This window comes from Corvus moneduloides, chromosome 1, assembly GCF_009650955.1.
Source record: "Corvus moneduloides isolate bCorMon1 chromosome 1, bCorMon1.pri, whole genome shotgun sequence".
NCBI classification, from domain to species: domain Eukaryota; kingdom Metazoa; phylum Chordata; class Aves; order Passeriformes; family Corvidae; genus Corvus; species Corvus moneduloides.
Genome location: NC_045476.1, coordinates 49,186,511 through 49,212,617, shown reverse-complemented (window position 1 = coordinate 49,212,617; position 26,107 = coordinate 49,186,511). Strand labels below are relative to the sequence as shown.

Sequence of the window (26,107 nt, the reverse complement as noted above, 5' to 3'; positions counted from 1 at the left end):
CTATGCAAATACTTCAAAATTTAACTTAAGAAACAGAAAAGAATTGTACGTGAATCCTTAAACAGTATTATAAAGGTTAAAGTCATGACGATTCTGCCAAAGTATATAAATTTCAAGTTTGAATAAACCATGTATGAAGATAAGTGGTTAAAACAGTATAACCTCAAGACACCTTCCCTTAAATACACTTCTGAAGCTTTCCCAAGCTCACACTTCGTGTTTTAGTGGTTTTGTTTGGTTTGGGATTTTTTGTTTTGGTAATTTTTTCCGCCCCCAGATGCACCTATTGGTAATACAGTTTTGTACAGCAGGAACTCTACATTTCAGTCAGTCTGTCTTTGTTCACACTTAAAGCTCTTTAGAGATGAAAAGAATAAAGCTCTTGTCCTATTGCAATCTGACAAACTGACTTAGGTCATTAGTTTCATTAACAGGAAAGTATGAGATAATATAAAACACAGCCAAAAAAAGCTACTTTTAGGCACTTGTGTCCAACAGCAAAGACATCAGCACTTTAAATTTGCAGCACTGTTTCTCCCAACAGAGAACAGATGCCTATGGTCAGAGAAACAAGTTCCATGAACACACTTGTCAAACTGATTTTTAAATTCACCTCAAAATGGAATGTTTCAAATCATGAAAGGGTCTAAACATAAACATTATTTAATGTTAGATACACACTAATTTTTTATTAAGCATTACACTAGAACTACTTTGGTATAAAAATACTTTATTTTAAAGCTATGAAAGTTATAAATATATGTAGTTAAACTTTCTACTCACAGAATGCTTGCTATTTTAACATTAGTGATTTGTTTCTCCTAACGAATCTGAATTTTATTCGAAAGGTTTACAAGACATTATTACTATAATTTAAAAAACCCATCATTACAGGGAGCTGTACTAATTGTGATGTTTTATCAGTATTCATTTAACCTCTAGATTTTTAATGAAGGCAGCAAAAACAACTATTTTCTGATGATACAGAATTTCTTATTTCTTGAAGCGTTTCTGTGGTTGACCACTTCTTCATTAGTTACCTGCAGCATGGCACCTTCCTGCCAAAGAAAAAAAAAGTGTATCTGAAGATGTTTATCACATATGTCTAAACCAAATTACCAATAGGGGAACTTCAGCCATTTTTAAAAAAAATAAGTATAAGCAGTTCACTGGTGTGTCTAACACAAAAGGAACAGGACTTTTGTTAGCTGAGTCCACGTTCTTCAATGGGTAGCCTTTTAAAGGCAATGAACTTTGAAATGAAGGCATTTTTGGTTGCCTTTTTTTTTTGGTAGGTTTTGTTGATTTTTATTTAAAAACCAAATCTAGTAGAGTATGCCACTCTTACTCTGAGTAACTCATTCATTACTTGATAAATTTCCATTAATTTGAGGTGCAAACATTCAATGCAGTGAGAGTAAGGCTGACTAAATTTGGCACTAAGGTTTGTTAGCTGCAAGAACTATAAAAAATGGTGGAAACCTCAACATTCTAGCCAAATTCCAAATTACATAAATACATTGTACACTTATGAAATACCACCTGCAGTTTCATTTGAAGTTTTCACTTCCCCTCCTAAAGAACTGCTTATGCAGTTGTTAAAAGAATGGACGACACATTCCTTCACAGAGGCAGATGTATTCTGTGGTGCAATTTTTCCTTACACGTAAACAGTCTACAGTTACTTGGGAACCTTCAGGATGAAATGTGTTATATAAAATAGATTACAGCAGACAAGACACATAACAACATAGTTCATTTTCAACAGCACAGAACTACCTTCATTGCATTACCTTGCAACCACCATAATGCATAGACTCCCAAGAAAAAAGAAAATGTTGCAGGATGCAAAAATAAAGTTGTATGATTTAATTAACTTGTGACCTACCATTTTAACTACCAACACCAGGGATGGAACCCTTGCAAAGCTTTACTAATGGACACTTGCAGGTCTCATTTGTTCAACTGTAGCAGTGTACAGTGGCAGCAGTCTATGCTTGTCCAGGGTTCATATCATAGCTAGATTCCAGTAGGAAAAAAATATGTTAAGTAGCTGAAATTAACAATTTTTTTTTGTAAAAAAATTTAGTAATACAAGAAAACAGGATTCACAAGTTTCTTTTCAATTTGTAATTGTTAACTCAATTGATTGCTATGTTAAACTACATAACGATAATCACTATACTGAAAGAATACTGTCATACATTATTAGTTTCTTGGTTTTGAAACATTAAGAAAGGAAAAGTAAATAAGATCTTACCTAAAGAAGTTTAACTGAAGCTTAGAACTATTTTGCTCTACACCCTCAGCCTTCGTTGCCATCCTTATAAACAATCTACCGTAGTTAAAGCTTTGCAGAGATACAGCACAGCTTTTTAAGACTGGCTGAACTTTTAGTGACGTTTTCAAGAGTTCTCTTGTACTAGACCTGCATCCCTGGAAGAGTACCTTGCTGGGGGTATTTCCTTTCCTTGCCATTGAAGAAGCAGCATCTAAAAAATCTAAAAAGGTGTTTCTCCTTGCAGAGATACCCCTTAAGTTACCTAGATATTTTAAACCTGGTAATTTACAGACAACATACTTTTTTCTCACCAGCATTAAATTTTACACGTACAACAATAGCTTTGTATTATTTGTGGGACCTTATACTACCCACTCCTTGCCTTATTTTACAGTATTAAAAAAAAAAATCTAAAATTACACAATATTTCCTTTAGAATTATTTTATTAAAATCATAAATGTACAACAGCTTCTTAACTCTACACACGCACTTAAATTTTTAAAAGGAAAACGTTATGTCTTATTACACCATGATCCTGGCTAAAAGCTTTTCAAAACTTTGAGAAAAATCTTAAAAAAGGTTTCACATGTCACCTGAAACTTACAAATTTAACATTATCAAAGGAATGCTTCTACACTTACAAAGACCACTAGAAAGAAACAACAATTAAAAAGCTAAGAAACTGTCTCAAAGGCATTTTTACAATCCTTCCTCCACAGTAAGGTAATGTTATTAAATAATCCAAATCCATTCACAAAATGGCTCTCTGCATCTGCTCTGGTGTCTTCTGCCATATCACTGCATATTTATGCATGACTGAGATAAGTGTTTCCTTAACATTGTTATTTCGATAACCTGAAGCTGTTCTGTTACCTCTGGGCTCTCATCCTCTCCTATTTATACAGTGAAGCCTGTTTCAACAGAAGTAAAGAGTAAAAAAATAGGTTATGAAATTATTCATCTAACCATTTTTTAAAGGAAAGATAATATCCTAAAAAGCTTTTAACTCCTGCAGCTACTCTCAAGAATCACTGCAATTTTAACACTTATAAACATACTTACCCATGGCATGCTTGAAGAAACTCAGTAACGGCTCCTCCCTCCATATCCACCACTTCCTCCACTGCCCCCTGGACCATAGTTTCCTGCAATTGCAGAACAAGAAACAGAATGGTCCCATCACAACACTTTTTTAATCTAGGAATGTTTTTGACTGGAACAATCAACCAAAGCTTGACTGAACGAAGAGTAACATCTGCTTTACTTCCAGCAACAGCATATACAACAAAGACTTCTAACATTTCACTGTCTTCCTCTAAATAACCTCCAAGGAGTGCCACAGGAAGCAACTACCTGCTGAAATCTTAGAATATTCAACACTGCCACACGTAATTTGATGCACTGTGCTGGATTGAGCCTGTGAGGGCTGACTTTGTTTGCATGATAAACCTTACAAGAAAGGGCTTCATGTTTCAGTTTCCATTTCACAAGCTTTATAGTCCATATTAAGTAACATTCAGACAACAAAAAGCAGAAGTGTCAGAAAAAAATGACACAAAAGAAGGATAAAAAGAAATCCCAGCAAATATGCTAGAGATTAAGTAATTAAACTCTCCACAAATAGTGTGAGCTGACAGCAAAGAACATGAAATAAAATCTTTCAACTTGAAATTGCAAAACACTGTGGAAAAACTTAGTTTATAATTGCTTAAAAATAATTAATTTTCCCTGAGACAAGCTTTACAATCTCAAGATGAGACACTGAAGCCAACTTGCAGAAAGAACACAGGCACTGCAGTCCATCTGTTGCAGAAGTTATCCAATTTCTACCATATCCATCTTGGAATCATACAGAATGACCTGGGTTGGAAGGGACCTTTCAAGGTCATCTAGTTCCAACCCCTCTGCCATGGGCAGGGATATCTTTCACTAGACTACAATGCTTAAAGCCCCATCTAACCCTGCCTTGAAAACTGCAAGGGATGGGGCACTCACACCACCCTCTGAGCAACCTGTTCCAGTGCCTCATCACCCTCACAATGAAGTTTTTCCTAATATCTGATCTCAGTCTAACATTTTTTTTAGTTTAAAACAGTTACCCCATGTCTTGTCTTCTCTTCTATTTCCCCAAAGATCTAGAAGCCCACCCACTCCGGCTACAAGGAAAGTCAGGACATATACAGTACCTCCACCATATGGTCCACCCATGTTCCTGCTGCCACCAAAATTTCCACTCTTCATCGGACCATAATTTGAAGGTTGTTGGTTGTAGTTCCCAAAATCATTATAGTTTCCACTTCCATAATTGCCTGTATTATCAACACAAAAGTGGAAATACCTAGATGAGCTAAAATGGATACAAACACTCAAAGCTACCTCATTATAGAAATTCTAAATAAAGTGCAAAATCACATAGGTATTCCAGCAGTGCATGCACCAAACAGTGTTTTCATTTTATTTCCTACTACGTGAAAAACAACAGCTTCCTTAGGCAACATTTACAAACACCCCTCCCCCCCCAGCCTCAAGTGACTTGCAGTAACTGAAATGCTTGAACATTTTAAGCCCAAATATTACCTCCTCCATAGTTGTCATAACCACCTCCATAGCCCCCACCCTGGTTGCCATATCCAGGTCCTCCTCCACCATAACCTCCTCTTCCTCCTCCATAACCAGGACTGCCACCAAAGTTGCCACCTGTGACAACATAATCCCTTTAAATGAACTTTTCAATATAGAGGGCACTCAAATGATACACAAACTAAGTATATTTTTTCTGTTTAGAAGAACAAAGAGAAAGAAAAAGGTAGTTTTGTAAAGAAATTTCTATGAAATTTTTTAAAGCACATACCGACTCCCACCCTAACTGAACTGTGACCAAACCCCACCACTCAGATGCCTAAAGACCTCAACTGAAAGGCTTAATTAAAATCTTCATTTTTCAAGAAATTTAAGACCCACTCCTATCTTAAAGAAAAGAATGGTTGTGCAAGGAATAACCATATAGTTTGCCATATGGAAGTTTGACATAAGCCAAGAACCACGTATGCTTTTTAAAGCCAAGAAAATGGCTCAGGTGATTAATATAAACATGGCAGTGTTCCCTAACAAGAGAAAAATACATCATCACAACAGCAAACTAACCTCCAGGTCCTCCACCATATCCATTATATCCATCACCAAATCCACGGCCACTTCCATATCCGTCTATTGGGAGAAAAAAACCCAAAGGATTTCAATTTACCTGTAGCAAACTCATCAAATTCTCAAACCCTTATGACCCTAAGAACTAAATCTCAGAAATTATCAATTAAGAACATGTACAATTAACTTCAGAAAAACATCCAATCATCGCTCTACATTTTCCCTCTTCTTGCATTTGTACAGTACCCAGTTTTAAAAGGTCAGGCAAGTACTGCACAGAATCAGAGAATCTCTGATGTTAACAAGTTATTCAGTTTAGGTCACTTTTGGCTTTCAATAAAAGCTAAAAAAAACAAAACAAAACAAAACCACACCACAACCAAAACAAAAAAACCAAAACACAACTTCATTTGCGAATTACTTTTCCCAAAAATTATTTCAACTGCTACAGCTGCATTTAAATTAAACAGCACTAGAGCATACAAAGTTATCCAGAACCAGAAAGACAGTATTAATAAAGTAAAAAATGTAAATGCTACAAACATGCCTGTCTTACCGGCTCCCCCTCTGAAATTGCTGCCAGGTCCTGGACCAAAGTTGCCACCACCTCCACGAGCATCACCAAAACCGAAGTTCCCTGTAACAGTTCAACACTTGTAAGTAGCAAGATTGTGGAAAGTGAACAGAAAAATCAACCACAAACCATTAACCATTACTTGTAATTACCTCCTCTCCCACTCCTAGAATTTTGAACCTCCTGCATTTCCTGTCTAGAGAGAGCTTTCCTTACTTCTGCGTTATGGCCATTGATGGTGTGGTACTTCTGCACTGTAACCATACAAAGTAAGAGGCTATCAGCATTTAACTGGCAACAAGTCAGATATCAGACTTCCAATCCATACACATTCTGAATAATATGGAAGAACACAAAATGCCAAATGATTTTTAAACAAAGATGACAGTACTTATTTGAAATACACGTTCCCACGCAATTCAGCAACCTATGACGTAGCAAATATACAGGCACACAACTAATCCCAGTATCTGTAAGTTTAGCTTTACAAAACCACCAAGGCTGCAAGAATTAATATTATCAAAGGAAAGAGTGAAATTACTTACATACAATTTTATCCACAGGATCATGGTCATCAAATGTAACAAATCCAAACCCTCTCTTTTTACCAGACTGTCTATCAGTAATGATTTCAATAGTGTCAATTTTTCCATATTCCTCAAAGTAGTCACGAAGGTGGTGCTCTTCAGTGTCTTCTTTAATACCACCAACAAATAGTTTTTTCACAGTAACATGAGCACCAGGTTTTCCAGATTCCTGTTTAAAAGAACTCTTTAAATTAGCACAAAGAAAAACAATTTGGCAAAGCACTATTTTGCTAGGATTTCAGGAATAGAATTCAGATAAACTAGGATTTTTCAAGCACAGAGGGACAGCCCTTTTATGAGTCACAGCCTTGAAAGATTGTGTAGGGGGCCTTCTGGGAGGGAAGTAACACAGGGTTACTTGGAGGTTTTACCTCTCCTCTTTATGTCAAAGCCTTAAAAGCACTGAAAAAAAACACACATCACCCATTTGAAAGAACTGCAAGTATTTAGTAAGTTAAGTTAGAGCATGATTCTTGTAATTGTTTAAACAAAGATGCATCAGCTTCTTCTGCCCAATTCCCCAACAGCATCAATACACATTCCACTTGTATCAAGGTCCTTCAACCTCACCGAGTTCAGGATATGCATTTTAACCCCTTCAGACAGTATGCACACGTGCTGCTGCAACTACTTTTTTAAAAATGCTAACCAACCCTACATTCTGCAGAGAATGGAAAGAAAACTGGGGTAGCTAACAGGGGTACCTGTGATTACAATTTCCATTTCCCCATACCTTTGGGACAGCTCATTCAATTCCAATTTATCAGTTCAAATATATTAAACACCTTGGTCCAACCTTAATCTGGTAAAGCCTCCCAGAGCTCCCATGTGGTGAACAGAACTTGCCTTATAATCCACACTTGCTCCTCAAGTGCCTCTGTGCCACAGTAACCTGGCTTACAGGTTCACCTTGTTCCTGTATACATACCCCTAATTCGTACCCTGAAACTGAAATCAAGTATGCCTGGGGCTAAAATCAGCACAAATCCACAGATGATTCTGGACATCACCACTGGAAAAAAGTTTCCCCACTACATTCTCTGTTTTTATATACCTCTTAGAAATACCCCAAGATCATCTTGGAAGAGTCACAGAGACTGACAGGAGTTTATTAATTTGAGCCTTAGTAACTGTAACCATTCCAGAGAAGAGTTACTTTGCATAATTACAGTATTCAACATGTTTTCTACAACACTGTTTTCAAACCCCAGATGTGTCCCTTGCAGATATAATTCCACAACCAGAATAACCTAATAATTCACTGTAATAACAGACATTTATGTAAGAGACCAGAAGTGTGGGAAACAGTGCCCCAACTTTGGCCTTTAATTAGGTAATATAACCCAGGCAATTTCAAACAAAAACAAAGTGTCTGACCAAAACAGGTATTTTTCAAAGCATGAGAAGCATCTGCTTTCAAAGCCATACTTACCTCTCTGGCCACAGCTCTCTTAGGCTCAACCACCCTCCCATCAATCGTGTGAGGTCTTGCAGCCATAGCTGCATCAACTTCAGCCATGGAAGAGAATGTTACAAAACCAAACCCCCTTGATCTTTTGCTTGCAGGATCCCTCATTACCTAAAACCAATAAACACATTTAAACCATTTATACCTGTCTCATGTTAAGCTTTTTGCTAACAGTATTTGGAGTAACTGTGTAAGCTTAACTTACATTTTCCTTGATTTGATTTCAAAACACAATTATAGTGAAGTAGCAGACTGCTGATTTAATACATGGATGGCACTGCTTGGGATCAAAGAAATTTAAACCACTGTTGTCCTCCAGGACTCAGTTAACTCAGAAATGCTGCTAGATCAGTGAGGTGCATTTATATTTATGTTTGCTTTTGCAAAAAAAAAAAAAAAATCATACACATAATTTCTTTTAAGCTTCAGGAAGACCACACACTTTAAATCTGTGTTATGTAATATATATATTTACTACTCCCAAGACAAACTCAGCAGAGAACGTCTAGCAGAGCCACCATCCCTGTCGGTACTTAAAAGACACACACAGATGTGGCGCTCAAGGACATGGTTTAGTGATGAACTTGTCAGTGCTGGGTTAACAGTAGATGACCTAAATGGTTTCCGCTAACCTTAATGGCTCTGTGAAAACACCACAGAGACAGACATCCTTTTCCAGCTTTACTGAGGCTGCTTACTACTTACCACAATATCAGCTTTTTGCCAAATGTTACCAACCACAGAGATATAATAGCGCTCTGTATAAGCACTTCCTAATGCACTACAGCCAATGATACCACAGTTGAACTGTTGACATCAGTGGTTATAGATAATCTGGGAGCATTTTACAGAAAACACTGTGAATGCTCCCTAACTCTGTCAAATTTGCAAGGGAAAAATGTATGCATTGCTACAATGGACTGAACTGTGTATAAACCAACTGTACAATTAAAATTTAATATTCTGTCTTCTCTAAGTTAACCACAAAACAAACTCCCCATCTAAAATTCCTATATATTCCATGCCATTGGTACGTATTAGTACGCTAAACTTACCACACAGTCTGTAAGCTTTCCCCATTGCTCATAGTAACTCCTCAAGCTTTCTTCTGTGGTTTCAAAGCTTAAGCCCCCAATAAACAGTTTGCGGAACTGCTCCTTTTCCCTCTGCCACAGAAAAAAAGATTACATTAATATAATTTAAAACACCTCTTCTGCATTAGTAAATATAATGATATTTATATATTGGCAGATACTAGCCAAGATTTTCCTAAGTGTCAAAAACTTTCAGTAAGACTTATTTTCAAAACAATACCTGGCTCTTCTAAACATTCTACCCCTATTAAAAAAGTTAACCTTTTATGCAATTCTACAGGTCCGCTTTTACAATACAATTTTTATTTTAGCCCTTTTTCCTGTCTCTCCCTCTAGATATCAAGAACAAGAGACCACACCTGAAGACTTCCAGAATATTCCTCTCAACGACCCATATGAGATGCTTCTTAAAGAAAATGAGAACTTTGGGGTTTGTTTTTAATACAGAAAATATGAATTAATTCATACTGTCTCAGTCTATCCCAGGTAACATTCATCTTCAAAAACCATTCTGGCTTAAATTGTTTTACATAAATACTACCACACTATTCATCTAAGGCATTAAGAGTAAAAATAAATACATCTAAAGGTGTTCTGAAACAGATTAACAATTAGTATTTTCTCCATAATTACTAAAACAAATTAAAGTCAAGCATCTGTAAAATGAATCTGGGATCCCACACCATTTGAATTAGCAACAAGCCCATACACTCTCAACAAGCAATATTAAAATAATTCCCTTTAAAATAGAAATGTGAATAATATGTATTCATATCCACTAATATAAATCTTGCTTCCAGTAAGACCTAATTTCCTTGCAGAGAAATTATCACTGCACTTGTTCAGCAGAGATCTCTTTTGCAATGACAAGTGCATCAAAAAAAACCCCAAACAAACCCAACAAAAAACAAAACCAGTAACTAGGCATTGCATTTACTATTTTGGATTTAGTGGTAAACTAAAGCAGGACAACCTTCCAACTTCTACCAGTTCAAAACACTTTTACAGTAACTTTTTATACAAAGCAGGCATCTTAATTGCCATTTTCTATATACAATAGAAAATATACAATATAATAGTATCACTAGTCCATACATGTCGAAATTTTATGCCAAACAATTAAAAAATGCACTAAAAAGTAGTCCTCTTCCACAAATTTATTATTTCAGAATGTTGCTTTCAAGCAAACTGTTCTCCTAGGGACAAGAGAACTCAAACCCAATTACTTCAGCTTTATACTGGTAACTAACTTCAAAAAGCAAGAAATTCTGCTTGGGTGATTGGTTGTGTGTTTTCTTTAGTGTGGTGGTTGCTTTTTATACAATTCAAACATTGCACCAGTAGGTGTAATTGACAAACACAGCATTATTAACTGTGCAACACGCATTAAGATAAATTTAAAAAGGAAACCAGAAAAACAATGAGACTAAGAAGACAAGCAAAATACTTCAGTGCACATATACTTTTAGAATTACTAAGCCAATTTACGTGTAGACCAACACGTTTTCTGAAGTTGCCCAAGGCAGGCCTGGATCTAAATGCATGTAACAGGAAGACAATTAGAGTAGGCAGTAACCAACCAAGTTTTTTTCAAAATACACCTCCATATTACCAGCTTGACATACTGCAGTCTGACAAGGAAGTCAACTTTCTCCCCTCCCCCCTCCAAATATATACTGTTTGAGACTGATCAATTCCAATTTCTCTTGAAAATACCTGGAATCTGCTGTTGGATCTAGCTTTTTTTTTCTTCTAGAAACATAAAGAAAGCTAGTACTGTCTCCTCCTTGCACAGACAGGCAAAATGAGGCAAGTTTTTAAAAGCAGCAGACGTGTTTTAAGTCATTTCCCTTCACCTCATCACATAAAAGGAACAAATCAAAGAATGCTGCATACCAGACCAGTACTAAAAAAATCGTATGTTCATTGTATGTCATACTATTATTTATTAATTTTGAGTATGCTGGCAAAGAAAAAATTTTAAGCAATACTGGAAAAAAAAATCCTCCCTTTAGTTCTGCTGCTTGAGAATTAGGGACCACTTGCTTACAGTTTCATAGGCCCGCAAAAGTCACTTTCCCCTGTATTATCATTTGCCATGCATTTAATAAAGTACATTATAACAAAAATACGAGAATCAAGAAAATTTAGTAGGCAAGTAGGATTTTTCCAATAGGTGTTACGTTTACTCCTGAAAAGTTATAAACCTGTAAACGAAATGCAAGGGAAGAACAGAATCTATCAGCTGTAACAATGACAAAAATATAACACACATTAGTAACAGACGTTGAACAGAATAGTAATGCATTTTACAGACGTATTTCGGGTCATGCCCAGAACATCTAGGCACCACACACGTCAGAAGACAGCAGTAATGAAACTCATTACCAGTTCTTTAATGAAAACCACTGTGCGAAAACAGCACAAACATGCTGCTCCACTAATGCGCGCAACAATCTCCAGATCTGGAGAAGCTGTTTGTCTTAAATGTGTCAGTTTCAAGAAGCTCTGGTTAGCCTAACACTAAACTGTCCCACCTGAGCCCAGAGAGTTCTGCCCATCTGAAGTTTGTGCTGAAGGTATAAAATGTACAACAGTAATTATCATCATGCCAGTACCTCTCAGAATCCTGAAGAAAATACTTTTCTTTTGTAAAGACACTGACACCTCATAGCCACGAAGGGCCACAACATAAAAGCTGGAAGTAACACCTCTTTCAAGATTTCCACAGTACATCCAGGAACCGAGCGCCAGAAGAAATCTTTACAACCTCCGTAGGATCTTCATCCGTGCGTATTTTAAGCTTTCCTTCACGGGCTTAAACCAACTTGAAAGGACTGGAAAACGCACAGCCTTTATTGGAAAATTCATTACCGGAGCAAGGAAAGGTGTCTCATACAGCACTAACGTGCGCACACACAATCCACGCTGACCGCGGAATTAACCCGGGTAACAAAATGTTTAACGGAGACAAGCGACGGGGATCCCTGAACTCCCGCGCTTTGCAATCCCTCAGCGGCTGCTCACCCGCCGCCTGCAGCGGCCGGGACGCAGCGGCCGCGCCGGCTCCGCCATGTGGCGGCAGGGGGAACACCGCGGCCCCGAGCCGGGCGGGGAAAATGGCGCCCGGGAGCAGCCGCCGCCTCCAGGGAGAGCACTGCAAACCGCTTCTAGCGTGCACCTACACACACGGTACCAAGACCTCTCCGGCACTCCTCGCCCCCGCGAATACTAGACGACTACAGCTGGCCCCCGCCCTACCCGCTCTCCCAAAGCGATCCCCACTGCCCCTCGCAGTCGCGAGTCTCGGCCAGGCCGCCATTTTACCCCTCCCCCTCGCCACCGCCATTACCCGCAGCGCCGCCTCGGCCGCTCAACGCCTCGTGGGGCCAAGACTGCCCCCGGCCTGCGGAGCTCCGAATCCCCCTCCTCCTCCTCAGCAACAGCGCAGCTAACACCCATGGCCACGGGCTTAAAAACGCGCTGTCCACCGTGCACGGTTACCGCAGCTTCTGCCGCCTTGCCCGGCTGCGCGCCAGCCCCAGCCGCCGCTTCCAGAACCTTCCTCTGCGCAAAGACATCCAGCATCCGCCCCATGTTGCGAACCGGCAGCGGTGCCCGGACTTGCGCGGACGACTCAAGCGTTCCTGTAATTCCTAGCCCCGAAAAAATTCACTCTGTCTGCACAAGCAAACGCGTCTCCCTCCTTAAAAGCAAACTCTAAATCCTCCCATCCCACGTACCATGTTCTTCATGGTTTACGTATTCCTGCTCGAGAGTGCCGTACAACCGGTCGGTAATGGCTGCCTGAGCTGTTACGTAATTTGAAATTCAGCTCCGCGTAGTGTTAGCGCCCTCCTTCCCCAGTCCGGGCTCGCTTCCGAGGTTTAATTAAAAAAAAAAAAAAAAAAGCCAGGATCTGGAGCTTAAGTATCTCCAAAGGGGCTGCAGTTCTGAATAACGCCCCTACGTGTTTTTATCATGTAATGAAAAGTCACCGACTCCGTTAGTAATAGCCGTCTCCGAAATGAGCCGAAGGAGCCGTAGTCGTCGAGCTTATCCGCTTCGACAGCCGCCGGAAAAAGCCGAACCAGGCATGGCAGCCCATTCGGCTCGCTTCGGTAATTTCCGGAACCTGCCGCAGCACACGAAAATGGCGCTCGGCGCCACCTCGGCAATTTCCGGAGAGAAAGACGCAGCAAGTCATCGACTACCTCAGCCCGCTCGGCACTTTCCGACAACGGAGAGGCTCGCGAGACGGGCCCGAACGCAGCCGAAGCGGCCTCGAACGCCGCTGGCACGGTGTCACTTTTTTGTTTTTTCCGGAAATTGACAAAAGGCCCCGAAGGCTCAAACCTCGGCATTAGTATCAACCGGGGGCGGCCGCGCATCGGCCCCCCACACCTGCAGTAATGGCAGGGAGCGAGCGGGGGACAGCGCACCCCCGAAACCTCGCCCTGGCCCCCTTCCCCCTCCGCCCGGGCAGGAGGAAGTGAGAAGTACACAGATTTTGGCACAAGCGCGACACATCGCGGGGCCCCGCGAAGGGAGGCGGACTTCACCGCAGCCCGTTCCGCTCTACCCCGCGCCGCCCGCTCCGTCGCTCTGTTCTCGTCCCCTCCTTCATCCCCTCCCTCCCTGCCCTCCTTTTTTCTATCTCCGGCGGCCCTGCACGCACCGCGACAAAGGGTGAGTGCTGCCGCCCCGCGCGCCAGGGAAATGGCGCTGGAGCGGCTCCTTTCTTCCCGCCCCCTCTGCTCCCCCTCCCTTTCAGCTTCACCACGGATCCACCCGCGATCTCCCGCCTGCAGCGAAGCCTCCCCAGCCGACTCCCCCGACCCCTTTTTCCACTTATGAATGAATTTTGAGGCCCCAGAGCTCCACTGCTTTTCGAGCCCGCTTCCCTCCCCCCGCCCCTCGCTCACGCCCGGGCCTCCCCGCCGCAACGCGGGAAATGGCCGCGCTCCAAGGGGGGGGGGGGGGGGGGTGTCCCTCCAAACGAGCTTCAAACCCACTCCGGCGCTCCTCGCCCGCCCTCCCCGCGCCCGGGAGCCGCCCTACCGCACCGACCGAGGGCCCCCCTCCACGGCGGCGGGCAGCATCGGCCCGGCCCGCATTCGCATCGGCAGCCATGATGGCGGCTGCAGCGCCCGGGGTCCGCCAGCCCGCTCCGCTTCCCCGGGCTCACCCAGTCGCTTTCCCTGTCGCCGCGAGGCATCTTCCTTCTTTTGGACGCCTGGCGCGGTCCTGCGCTCGCCCCGCGTTGGAGAGACGTCTTGGCCCCCCTCCTGTGCCGGCGGCGACGACGGTCGGAGCTTGTAGCGGCTCGCGCGTAGGCGGCGGCGGCGTCGTGCGCTCTGCCCCGTCACAGCCGCCGGCGCGCAGTGCTCGCCCAGCCCAGCCCAGCCCAGCCCAGCCCAGCCGCCGCCGCGCCGCTCCCCGCCCTCCGCCTCCCGCCCTCCCTCTCTCTCTCCCTCCCTGCCCCCACCCCCCGCCTCAGCCCCCCGCGGATGTCGCTGTTGCTGCCGCCGCCGCTCAGTGCGCGCAGGGCGGGAGCGAGGAGGAGACGGGAGACCCAAGCCGCTGGGCACCATTGAAGTCTGTATCCTTCTCTCTCTCTCTCTCTCTCTCTCTCCCCCTCTTTTCTCTCGCTGCAGCTGCCTCCTTTCACCCCACTCACCCTCGAGTCCCCTTCCCTGACTCCCCTTTCCTCTGCGGCTTGCTGCGGGCCGCCGCGGGGAGATGCGGAGCGCAGTCCGCCCGCCTCCCCCCACCGCCGCTTCTTCCCCACCCCCGCTTCCTTGGCGGTGGGGGGTGGCGGGCGGAGCGGGGCTGCCGGGGGGTCGGGGCCTCGGCACTCGCGCGGGGGGGGAGGGAGGGAAGGAGACCCCGGACCCGCGGGCGCTGTCGCCCCGGGAAGGGAGGGCAGCGCCGGGGGCGGGGGCAGCGGCACCCGCGCGGCAGACAAAGCCGGCCCGCCGGCGGTCCCTGCGTGTGCCCGGCCTGGGGGAAACGTGGAGGGGCGGGGGGAAAACGGCGTGGAAGAGGCCCTGTCACTGGCGGCGGGAGCGGCCCGGGGCCTCCGTCCCCGTTACCTCGCCCGGGGCGGCCCCGCCGGCCTCATGTGCGTCCGCCGCAGGCCGGAGGCGCAGCCGCCCGCAGCAGGCCTCCGCAGGGCTGCCTCTTTTCTGGTGGGGGGTTTGTTACTGGTTTTGTTGGTTTGGGGGTTTTTTTACCCCTTTCTGCTACCTTTCAAGCGGAGGGACACAAGGCAAGACCCTCCGCACTGGCGCCTTGGCCCCGGCCCTTCTCCCACGTCGCCTACCCACCACCCATGGGACTGCCAAAATCCACCTCCCGTGTCAGGGGAGGATTGGGCGGGATTGCTGAGGCCGGGAGGCTTTCTGGCCTTAAAGGACTTTTCTGCCTTACCCAGGCATATGGGGAATTCTAACAGTTATATAGCTCACTGCGGGGCGGGGATAGTACATGCCTATGGAGCTGGTCGGTATGAGAAATGACATGGAAAAGGGGATGGATTGTGTTCAACGTAATTTACGTAGGTTAAATGTGTAGTATGTACATTTTAGCTGAGTTAATATTGCTCTAGGACCTTAACTCTTGCAAACTTGAGAATCAGAAGGCAACGTTACAGTTGCATTAAGATAAATATTTGCTGTTTGTAAGAATTTGCTACCATGTAAGAATAATGGGTGATTCATTACACCACAAATATGTATCTGTTCCCCATCAGATTTGCAGTTAATATACCTTAGGTATATCTTCAACTGCTAGAATCTGAACTCTTGTTCTATTTGGTTTAAGGAAATAAGCATCCCTGATGGTCCTCCCCCTTTTCCCTAGAAACATGTCTATGCTTTTGAAGGCGTTGGGAAAAACCTTTTTTCAAGCCTATATACCACCTTGTCAGTATAGTTTATCCTGGCTAGCCTAATGGTGCATTACTGGGTTATACCGGACAAAGTAGTAACCTACTTTTTGTTCTGGATTTAATCCGTATAAGAAATGTTGTATGCAATGAATACATGGGGGTTGGAACAAGGACCATGCTTGTCTTGGGATGCCTTTCTTTGAGTAATGCAAACTTCCTTTTAATTGTCATGCATTTTTCTAGTAAAAGCTCTGCAAGTCTGCAATAAAAATGGCCTCCAATAAAACTACATTGGTAAGTTCATGCACACCTAAAGTATATAAGGATTTAATCAACATATTTTTCTTCAAACTTATAACTTGGCATCTCCATTTAAAAGATACATCCACATCTCCCCTCCCCAGCATTATTCTGACCAAAATTTCAGATCCAGAAAGTAAGGCTACTAGAAAGGACATTGTCTTTGGTTTTAATAAATCTGCGATTTCTAAAGAGAAACTTATTGGGTAAAAAGTGTGAAAGGACTCTGCACTATTTCATCTGTCCTACAATAGAAAACACTAAGGATTTTTTTAGACTCCTTTCAGCATACCATGTAATTCATCATACATGTAAAAAATAAAGTCTAAATCATGTACTCATTTAATTTCTCCCAGTGTATTTGGAGAAAACTATTTGCCTGACAAAAGGCAGTCTTTACAGATGAAAAGTAACGTTATTGAGAAATGATGTGGCATAGTTAAGATGCCTTTTGAAATGATTTTTAACAAATAACAGTTTGTTTGAATTTCATAGGAGCAGAGATTATCAGATGTCAACCCCTCCTGGACCATTTTAATGATGCATTCATGGATCTCAAGTCCTCTAAAGCTTTGCTTGACATTAAAATATGGACTCCTAAGGGCAGTTGGTTGCTGGTTATAATTCAACTAATAATGATAAATAGTTTCATGAAAGACAGAATTGTAGAAGTATAATGTGAGATATATCTGAGGTTGAGATGGGGAAGTAAGCAAAAAATATATGTGCACAATTCAAAACTTCGATAGCAGAACAGCTGGTTTATAATACACTCAAAAGGCCTGTTCTTAAATTTTCAGAAATGATTACTGGTTTACTCAGCTCAAAATATATTAAAAACTTGTAATAACTCCAGGCTTAGAAGTGCAATGGAGTGCTTCCTCTGTGTTGTACTGTTTTAAAATACTTCACCAGGGTGAATGTCTGAACTTTCTGTTCGTAATTGATTGTCCACTTATCCCTAATTTGAAGAAGAGAAGGAGTTAGCCAGCTTGGGGAGGGGGTGCTTTGGAGAGAGGAAAAAATCTATGAATGCAGTATTTTTAATCTTTTGATGTTGTTGAGAATTTTGCTGCACAGGTCAGGAAAATCAGTTATGGTTCCCATGGGAACCATAACTAATTCTGCTTCGTTATGTATTTGCATGCAAAACCTAAATGTGTTAAGGGATATAGGGTAGCTCTAGAGCTGTAATTCCAATTTTCTTACCTCCTGTATAGTAAAATTCTACACTAAAGTGTCACATCAGTATTTTAACCTTGCCCCTCAAAGAAAGAGTGATTATCCATAGATCTGCATCTGTTATATGTGACTTCTGAATGCAGAAAAAGAAATGAGCTATACGTGAGCCTTCAATGATCGAATGCCCAAGTTACAGCTTTCAACATGCAACCCTAGAGAAAGAGAGCTTTGGGGGTCAAGTGGACATTTAGAACGCTTTAACTTCAGTCAGATGTCACAATTCACTTGTGGGCTGAGATTTGCATGGGCATGTATAATCTCAGAATATACAGGTTTTTAACATGTTCAGTATTTCTGCAGGCTCTGCAATCAAGTATTATTTTAATAGGCTCAAGAGTTTGAAGAGCAGTGCTGATGCATGAGACCTAATTAAATCTATAATATCTAAAACAGAAGCAGCATACTCTTGATTTTCCTATTTCTTACTGCACTTCAAGAAATAAATACAGACCCCCATGACATTTAATTTTCCTCTGTGGAAGATACTTAAGATACTTAAGTCTTAGAAAGTAAAAAAACAAATTGTTGCTTTGATACAGAAATCCAAAACATTGATCTTTAAGTGACAAGAATTAGTGAAGCCGAAAAGAGTACCAGAAAACAGTCTTCCATTGAATCAAAGAATTTTAGTCCAACGGAGAATACAGATGGAGATGTTCCCCACTTGTAGCCTGCTTGCCTCATCACCAGTAATTATAATGTTATTATTATGGTATAGTGAGTCTGTCTTTTTCTGTGTTGTTGTTTTTCCCTCTGCTACTTCTATTGTTTGTTTATTTTCCTCATATCTACCCCTTTCTATTTCACACTTCCATTTTTTGAAAGAAGCTGCCCTCATAGAAGCCTTGGACATCTTCATGTTGTATTTCTCTTCAATATCAGTCTTGCATTCTTTTTCCTGTGGAGGCAAAAAAAGCCAATGTGCTTAAGTTTACACTTTTCAGATATGAATGCTGTGGTCAAAATATACCTGGGATATGCAGGCACTTAAAATCTAATTGGAAATACATGCTCTGTTCTCTCTTCTATGCTCTCAAATCAAAATGATTGCCATGTGAGATATATACAGAAACTTGCTGTTTAAATGAGAAACTAGAAACCGTTTCTCCTTTTTGTTGTTTGAACCTTCAATTTATGGGTTGCTAACCATAAAGACTAAAGTAGTTTGGGGAGGGAGGGCAAAATTTATTACAAAAAATAAGGGGTACAAAGACAGGGCTTTGGCAAGAGAATCATCTTCCAGTCTTCAGTTTACTAAAAGAAGACAGTTTTTGTTCTAACATACATTTTTTTTTTTACCTTTCACCACATCAAGACAAAATTCTACTGAGTCCAAAAGTTTGAAAATTTCAAAGTTAGAGAGGACTAGAGAATGGCTATCAAGCAAATAGAGGTGCTTCATGATATTTGCTCGTCTGTTTTCTGTTGTATAGGAAGTGCTTTAGTGAGGAATTAGTTCTGTCCACTTTGATTTAGGGTGCTGCATAACTCTGTTTTAGGAGCTTAATATTTAGTTGATGGCTGCCACTTAATAGTTTCCTTAGGGGGTGCAGTCCAAAATGGCAAGCAAACTGCTTTTGGTCTGCCAGTCCTCCAGAAATGTGATACAACATGATAGGCTTGTTTGAACCTTTTTAAGATTACAAACAAGGAAATTCTGAAATGTGTCCTTCTACTACTATTTAATTGTGCCTTATTAAACTGGGAATGCCTTGAGGATGATGTGGATGTAATATTTGTTTTAAGACCTTAAAGAATATTACTTGAAATATCAAATGTAAACTTTAAAACACTTTAAAAGTTTTGTAAGTTAGCAAAATTCCATTTATGTGTTAAGTATAAGCTGTACTTAAGTTTAGCAGTCTTAAATTTATGCACCTTTGTGACATGTCTTTGTAAGTCACATGGGTGCATGGCTAAGATTGAGAAGGGACTGCAGTATGGAATGTTCCTAGCATGTGTCCTGTTCAATAGTTGGGGGTTATTGTTGAGTATTTTGCTTGTTGTAGCAATACAACATAAACTTTGCTGCCATCAGTTTCTCCTTGGTTTTTTTGGAAAAAGTAGAAACCACCTTTTTTTCAGTACCATCCCTTTTCTATTTTATGCATTTTCACAGTTACCTTATTACTTTTCTTTACTTCTGCCTTGCCCTCTGCCTTTTCACAGGCACAGAGTTAACTTTTAGAAGCTTCCTGGTGTTTCGAGCATGTAGCACTGAGAATTAAATTTTTAAGGGGAGTATAGTCGATGAGTATGTGGACAAAAATTTGTTTAAAATTTTTTTTAAACGTTTTTAAAAACTGGTCTTGGGTATCTCATTAAACAACTGAAAAAATCCCAAAACATTAACATGTCTTGCTCAGGTTACGTGACCACATGCACTAATGTAAAAGGAGTCTGAGCTTCTGGCTTTAGTATTAGTAAGCCAGTGAAGTAACTGTGTAAAGCGAAAAAAAAAAAAAGAATAATGTCATTCTGAATTTCTTTTGTAGCACAAAATGGGAAAGAAACAGAATGGCAAAGGTAAAAAAGTTGAAGAGGCAGAGCCTGAAGAATTTGTTGTGGAGAAAGTCCTGGACAGACGTGTTGTAAATGGAAAGGTGGAATACTACTTGAAGTGGAAAGGATTTACAGAGTAAGGCATTACCCTTTCTTTTTCTTCTTCTGATAGAATGATAAACACTAATCATAGATTTGAAACAACTGTGCAAAGAGGAGATTGGATGATGGGCATCCACTTCAAAGAACCTTGAGGGAAGGACATCCATAAATGCATAGTCAAGTGGGACAGTCGAGTATAGAAGATAATGTAGTTCATTGTTTGCGCTGTATAAAATATTCGAGGACTTTTACCAAGTTCTTAGTGATTGTTCTTTTACCACTCTGGTAGAGCTTGTGTCCATATCTATCAAGGTAAGATAGACTGACAGTTGTTACATATGTAGCAGCATGAATGGTACTTCTGAGTAAGAAATCATGCAGGGATTTCAACTGCAGGCAGCTCTGAAGCAGATGGTTCACTTATTATTAATTTTCCTGAACTGTTCTCAAATTAACTGAATTTGCCTGTGGAATGGTTGCCTTCATTAGGCATACCTGAAAGGAATTTTTGAGTGCCTTTCCCAGGATTTATGTATGTACATGAAAACTTTACAGTAGACTTAAGAAGTTGATTAAGAAGGAATGCAGTAGTGCCTCCTTCCAGTGACACTCTGTGGCAGCTTGCTTTACCAGCTGAAAGAAGGTGATGCACCTAGAAGTTGTGCATAAATGGTTGTGTATGGAGTGGTGGTATTTTGTATACCTCCCAAAGTGAGTGCATTGCAACATTGTGCACTCTGGCACCTGAAATATGTGTAGTGATGTGTGCATAAGCACAAAGCACAATGCTTAGTGTTCGAGGGTCTGATTTGAACTTGTAGTAATAGGGATTGTATTGGAAAATAATGTGTAGGTATCCTGCTCGTGCAGTACTGCTGTGGCAGTATTTGCGCATGAGGTGCATAGTGGTTGTGGAGAGCATTCATGGACTTCTTAAAATTTTAGTTAACAAAATGCATACTCACTGAAACATACGCAGTGTCCAGCTCTGCCCACGTTTGTTTGCTCCTGCAGTCAGTCAGCTAAGGAAGAAGATAGTTCTAGGTATAGTTGCATTCACTGCTCAGAGACAACTTGAGAGTGTTCCTCGCATCTAAGAGCTTAAAAATACATATATGTATATATTAGGCTGTTTGTAATGACTGCTGGGTACACTGTTCTCTGCAAGTCTTAGTGCTCATATCATATTGTTTGTTTACATGGACAGTCTTTAGAGGAACCAGGGAAGTGAGTCAGTTTAAATGTACAGGTAAGTTTTGGGAGGGTGCAGATTGCTTAACTCTCACACTCCACTGAGAACATAGGTGTTAATAGGGCTGCTTTTTGTGTTATCTTCAGTTTAAGAACATTGTTTCTCAATACTAGTGGAGTGTCCTTCTTCCAATCATCAAATGCAGTACATGAAGGCTATTAAAGATGGCAAGATAAACATCCTTAGGGTTTAATAAACCTACCTTATATAGTGAGACAAAAATGAACTTGCTTAAATGAAGGAGAGCCATGGGGCTAGTTTTACATTTTTCTTCTTTACCTAGTTTTACATAAATGTGTGTATGTTTCAGTGCTGACAACACATGGGAACCTGAAGAGAACTTAGATTGTCCAGAGCTAATTGAAGCTTTTCTGAACTCTCAGAAAGCTGGTAAAGAAAAAACAGATGGTGCCAAAAGAAAATCTTTGTCAGATAGCGAATCTGATGATAGTAAATCAAAGAAAAAGCGTGATTCTGTAAGTATATGTTCACGTACTAAGTTTTTGTTTCCCTGCATCTCTTCCCTACCTCTCCATCCCCCCAAAAAACATATGTTGACTTTGAGAATGAGACTGAACACTGATTTAAAACTGTAAAAATTGCATAGCATCTGGATCTGTGGTTAAAAAAGGATATATATTCATTGTGGTTAATGAGACTGTCCAAATGGTAAGTGAAGGATGATTGACTGACATGATGATTAAAAGTTCTTACATTGTCCCATAACACTCACTGAAGAATTGAAAGTAGGACTGGTTAAGAGTTATTAATTAATGGTATTAGGTGATCAGTTTATATTCGAGAAATGGATGGAACATGAATGGAACAAAGATGAAGTTCTGGTTTGGCTTTCGTATTTAGTATATGATTTTGAATAGGTGAGTGGCAAGGTGGCAAAATGTGAAAACCAATCAGTTACTTTGACTAGGACCAGACATGATGGTGGAGGAGTAGAAAGGGTGAATGAAGAAAGCCTACCTTTCCTGAGAGGTCTGAATTTCTCCTTCAGTTTAAATGAGTGAACAACTTGACGCATTTAGTGCTGATGAGTACAGAGTAATGCACACATAGTAATGTCTTCAACAGTTCACATTTTCTTCCATAAACTTTCAGACTAGCAGTTTGAAACCGCTGACACTGCCAACCATTTTCATGTACTGAAGACAGCAGTTGGACATGTGGTTACTGTCAAAAAGGTTGGAAGGCATCAAAAAGAATAGTTCATGAATAACACAAAGAATATTTTGCTTTCTGTATGGAGTCGGTTGTTCAGCTTCATCTGGTACAATAGTGGCCACTGTCTCTAAAAGGATATTGTGAACCTAAAAAGAAGCTAATACAGGAAATAGTTCTGATATTTTTTGTCACCAGTGTGATCTCAGTGAACCTAGAAGAGTTGAGGTGTTCCCCAAGGGTGCAGTTTCATTGTTAGCTTAGCCAACCCAAACCTGTTGTTTTGCTGGAAAGGATGTGTTTTTTCCACTTCCAGGCGTGCATTTTTACTTTGCTGCTTTTGTTATTTTTACTAACCATGCTTGGTTCTTTATCTAGTAAAATGATTTTAGACCATTTGTTACATCTATCGTGTTTTCAGAAATAAATGCTGGAAGCATGGATATAAAATCCTTTATTATTACCCTACATCTGAATGACTTGGCCTGGAAATCCGTCATGAAAAAATCCATGTCGTATTCGGACAATAATACGTAATTACAGATTTGATGGGGTTTTAAGGCTATTTTTTTTCGTTCTGATACACACACATACATGTATGTACAAAAATGTATGTATCTAGTACCAAAATAGAATTTTGTCTTAAACTAGATAATCATCTTTTAACTTAATAGGTTGATAAACCAAGAGGGTTTGCAAGGGGTCTTGATCCTGAGCGGATAATTGGGGCTACGGATAGCAGTGGAGAGCTTATGTTCCTCATGAAATGGTAAGTCTTATATCCACAGTTCTTGTTCATGAAGGGAGGGGAGGCAGCTGCACTTAGGCTAAAGAGATAACTTCATTTCAGGAGTAAGACAGAGAAACTGGTGCTCTCCTTAGTGTTTTCTTAGAAAGACAAGCTTTATATATTCAGTTAGGATTTAATCCCTCTTCCTTCAAAACCCAAAATATCTTTCATTTCTGTTGGTTCAGTTTTACTTTGAAAGGTAATTTCTGATAAAATAGGGGGAAATTGGCATTTGTATGGAAAAACTGGATCTTGGTAATGCTCTTGCTGAGAGAATGGCAGGCAGAAATCCAGCTTTACATGTTTCAATAAGCAGAAGCCAGCTGCTGGATAGCCAACCATTTAACCAAGCAGAGTGCCAGCTGTTCTGCATGCAGCAAAGTGAAATTGGAAGCAACTAGGGAAGAAAGCAGAGGTGGAGATGAAAAATAAACAATATGGAGAGGCTTGACCTTATGGGCTAGTAAGAGGGGAGAGTGATGTGGGGAGTTTGTGTTGTTGGGAGGGTAGGTGGGGACCAGCTTCATTAGCTGCAGTGTTGGGAGAAGGATTTCTTGCCGTGTGAACAAATGGGATAAAATTAGTGCTTCCTCCCAGTGTTGAGAAATCAAGAGTTTGAATTGACATTTGCTGAGAGTCAGATTTCTTAAGGTGGTGGGATAAGAAGAAGGATGGCTTTCCACAGTGTTTGAGAAGGGCAGATTCGCAGAATGGAGTCAGAATGAGTGATCTCCTGAGACATGATTTGTCTTGGGATGTGCCTAGACTGCTGAAGATGAGTGTTGTAGGAGATTGTCTCCCTTCTGCCTTCTCAAATTCTCTGTAAATTTTAGGGGAAGCTTAGAAAAGTTGCAAAACAAAGATCATGAGTATTTGAATTTCTATAGGGATCATTGGCAAAATCAAACACAGAGGACTTCTTTTTTTTGTTTAGTTAGTTGCAGCTGATTAGTTTTTCATAATTGGTCGTTGGTAACAAACGTAGATACGAGTTTGTATGCACAAAGCTGACTTGTCAAGGCAGCATACACTTTAAAATGGAATCTGAAGCATGTCAGACTGGCAAGTGTGATTTGTTACCCCAAGACAGCATCAAGAATAACAATATGAAATACAGGAAGTTACTTGCATAAACAGTAAACATAATTTGCATGTAAGTACCAGTTCTTAAGATTCATCCTATTGATTTTTAAGTCTTACTTTGAAGTTTTGATTAGCCTTTAAAAGACAAAATTAACCAAATTTTACTTGTTTCATTGCATACTGCAGTATGTAACCTTGTAGCTGGTTCCCTTTCAATAGCATTTTCCTTTCAAACAGTAAAAAATACGGGAAGGGAAGAACAATGGAGCTATGAAACCTTGTCATTACCATTAATATGGAAAGTCTTGGTAGCTTTAGTGAAAGGTATACTGGAAACTGATTTCTAGCTGACATTCTTTTCAGAACTTAGGACTTAGCAAGAGCTGCTAAATGTTCTGAAATACTGATTATTCATCTTCTTAAATCCTGCTCTCTTCTACATCAGGAAAGACTCTGATGAGGCAGATCTGGTGCTGGCCAAAGAAGCTAACGTGAAGTGTCCTCAGATTGTAATCGCTTTTTATGAAGAACGGCTAACTTGGCATTCATGCCCAGAAGATGAAGCACAATAATTGTTTGCATTGCTTTTTTTTTATATATAAGAATATTAAAACCCGAAATTTGATTTATTAGCAATGTGAGAAGCATACATTCTAACAAGTTTCAAATTTGATATTTTTTTGAAGTAGTATGTTTTGCATCAACAGCAAGTAAATAAAAGCTTTCTGCAACTTGTTTCATTTATCACAAGAGAGCATTTGATACTACTACTTCCTCCATATTAGGTAAAAGCTTTTATAAAACATTGATGAACTTCCATAGTTATTACGGAATCATAATGAATGTCTAAACAAACTCACAGATGTTTTGTAGTCTTCTATACTATTGATGTGCATGTATCTTCTTTACCCAAACCTAGCCCTTTAAACCTGTAGGGTCATTCTTTTTAGTATTTGGGATCACTTGGTCTTAAGAAGACCAGGTGAAAACTAACTTTGTAGTAATTTGAATGTTATCAGACTGTATATTGTTTACTTTATTGTAAATACTGGTGAACAGTGGTCAATAAAATAGTTTTATATTCTTCCTTTATACTGATAGGCTGTGACTCTTTTGAAGCGGGGTATTTCTCAACTTTTGATATGTTAAACTCAATTTGTAATAAATATTTAACTGTAAGTTGGTTTTTTGGGGGGGTAGGTTGATTATTACCCCACTGCTACTCTTACCACAATACTGGACAAGTACTAGGCTTTGATTATAAGTTGGGGGATTTTGTGAATACTGCCTGAGACATGGGGTTTTTTCAGTTAGGAAGGTTCTGTAAAATGAATATGCTTTTGGTACTCCTATAAGTCACAGATGGCAACCACATGGCTTGGGTGTAACAGTTGGTCACAAGGCCAAGAGGCCTCTGCAGGCATACTAGGAAATATTTGATGTGTGTTGACAATATTAGCCTTTGCTTTAATTTCATGTCTTAATAAGAGGCTATAGTGTACTTAGGGCTGGTTTAGATGGAATTATTTTTCAGGCCATTGCCTGAAGAATACTTACATAGCTCAGCCTTTAAAGTGGAATATTTAAATGAAGACACTCAAGTCATATACTTGGAACAAAAG

General features: G+C 40.7%; 2 protein-coding genes across 13 annotated transcripts; one reads left to right on the top strand and one right to left on the bottom strand.

Moving 5' to 3' along the window:
- Window positions 1–647: 647 nt before the first annotated feature.
- On the bottom strand, window positions 648–14,597 carry HNRNPA2B1 (heterogeneous nuclear ribonucleoprotein A2/B1). 8 transcript variants are annotated; one of them, XR_004240228.1, is made up of 12 exons: window positions 14,338–14,597; window positions 9,111–9,221; window positions 8,020–8,166; window positions 6,546–6,756; window positions 6,153–6,254; window positions 5,974–6,063; window positions 5,427–5,489; window positions 4,860–4,979; window positions 4,469–4,591; window positions 3,345–3,427; window positions 1,889–2,019; window positions 648–1,058 (listed from the first exon to the last, which is right to left on the bottom strand). XR_004240228.1 is itself a non-coding variant. In XM_032109349.1 (11 exons), exons 1-10 carry the CDS (start codon window positions 14,365–14,367, stop codon window positions 3,366–3,368), a joined length of 1,059 nt encoding a protein of 352 aa, XP_031965240.1. In that variant the 5' UTR covers window positions 14,368–14,597; the 3' UTR covers window positions 648–1,058; window positions 3,345–3,365. The 8 variants fall into 8 exon arrangements, 6 of the variants coding, with proteins under 6 accessions (XP_031965240.1, XP_031965262.1, XP_031965231.1 ...); XR_004240229.1 differs by having other exon boundaries at window positions 5,983–6,063; XM_032109349.1 differs by lacking the exon at window positions 1,889–2,019.
- On the top strand, window positions 13,654–25,579 carry CBX3 (chromobox 3). 5 transcript variants are annotated; one of them, XM_032109392.1, is made up of 7 exons: window positions 14,629–14,747; window positions 16,285–16,335; window positions 18,123–18,272; window positions 20,079–20,221; window positions 21,750–21,915; window positions 23,287–23,381; window positions 24,931–25,579. In XM_032109392.1, exons 3-7 carry the CDS (start codon window positions 18,231–18,233, stop codon window positions 25,055–25,057), a joined length of 573 nt encoding a protein of 190 aa, XP_031965283.1. In that variant the 5' UTR covers window positions 14,629–14,747; window positions 16,285–16,335; window positions 18,123–18,230; the 3' UTR covers window positions 25,058–25,579. The 5 variants fall into 5 exon arrangements, with proteins under 5 accessions (XP_031965314.1, XP_031965298.1, XP_031965283.1 ...); XM_032109407.1 differs by lacking the exon at window positions 18,123–18,272 and having other exon boundaries at window positions 14,616–14,747; XM_032109399.1 differs by lacking the exon at window positions 16,285–16,335.
- The last annotated feature ends 528 nt before the right edge of the window (window positions 25,580–26,107 follow it).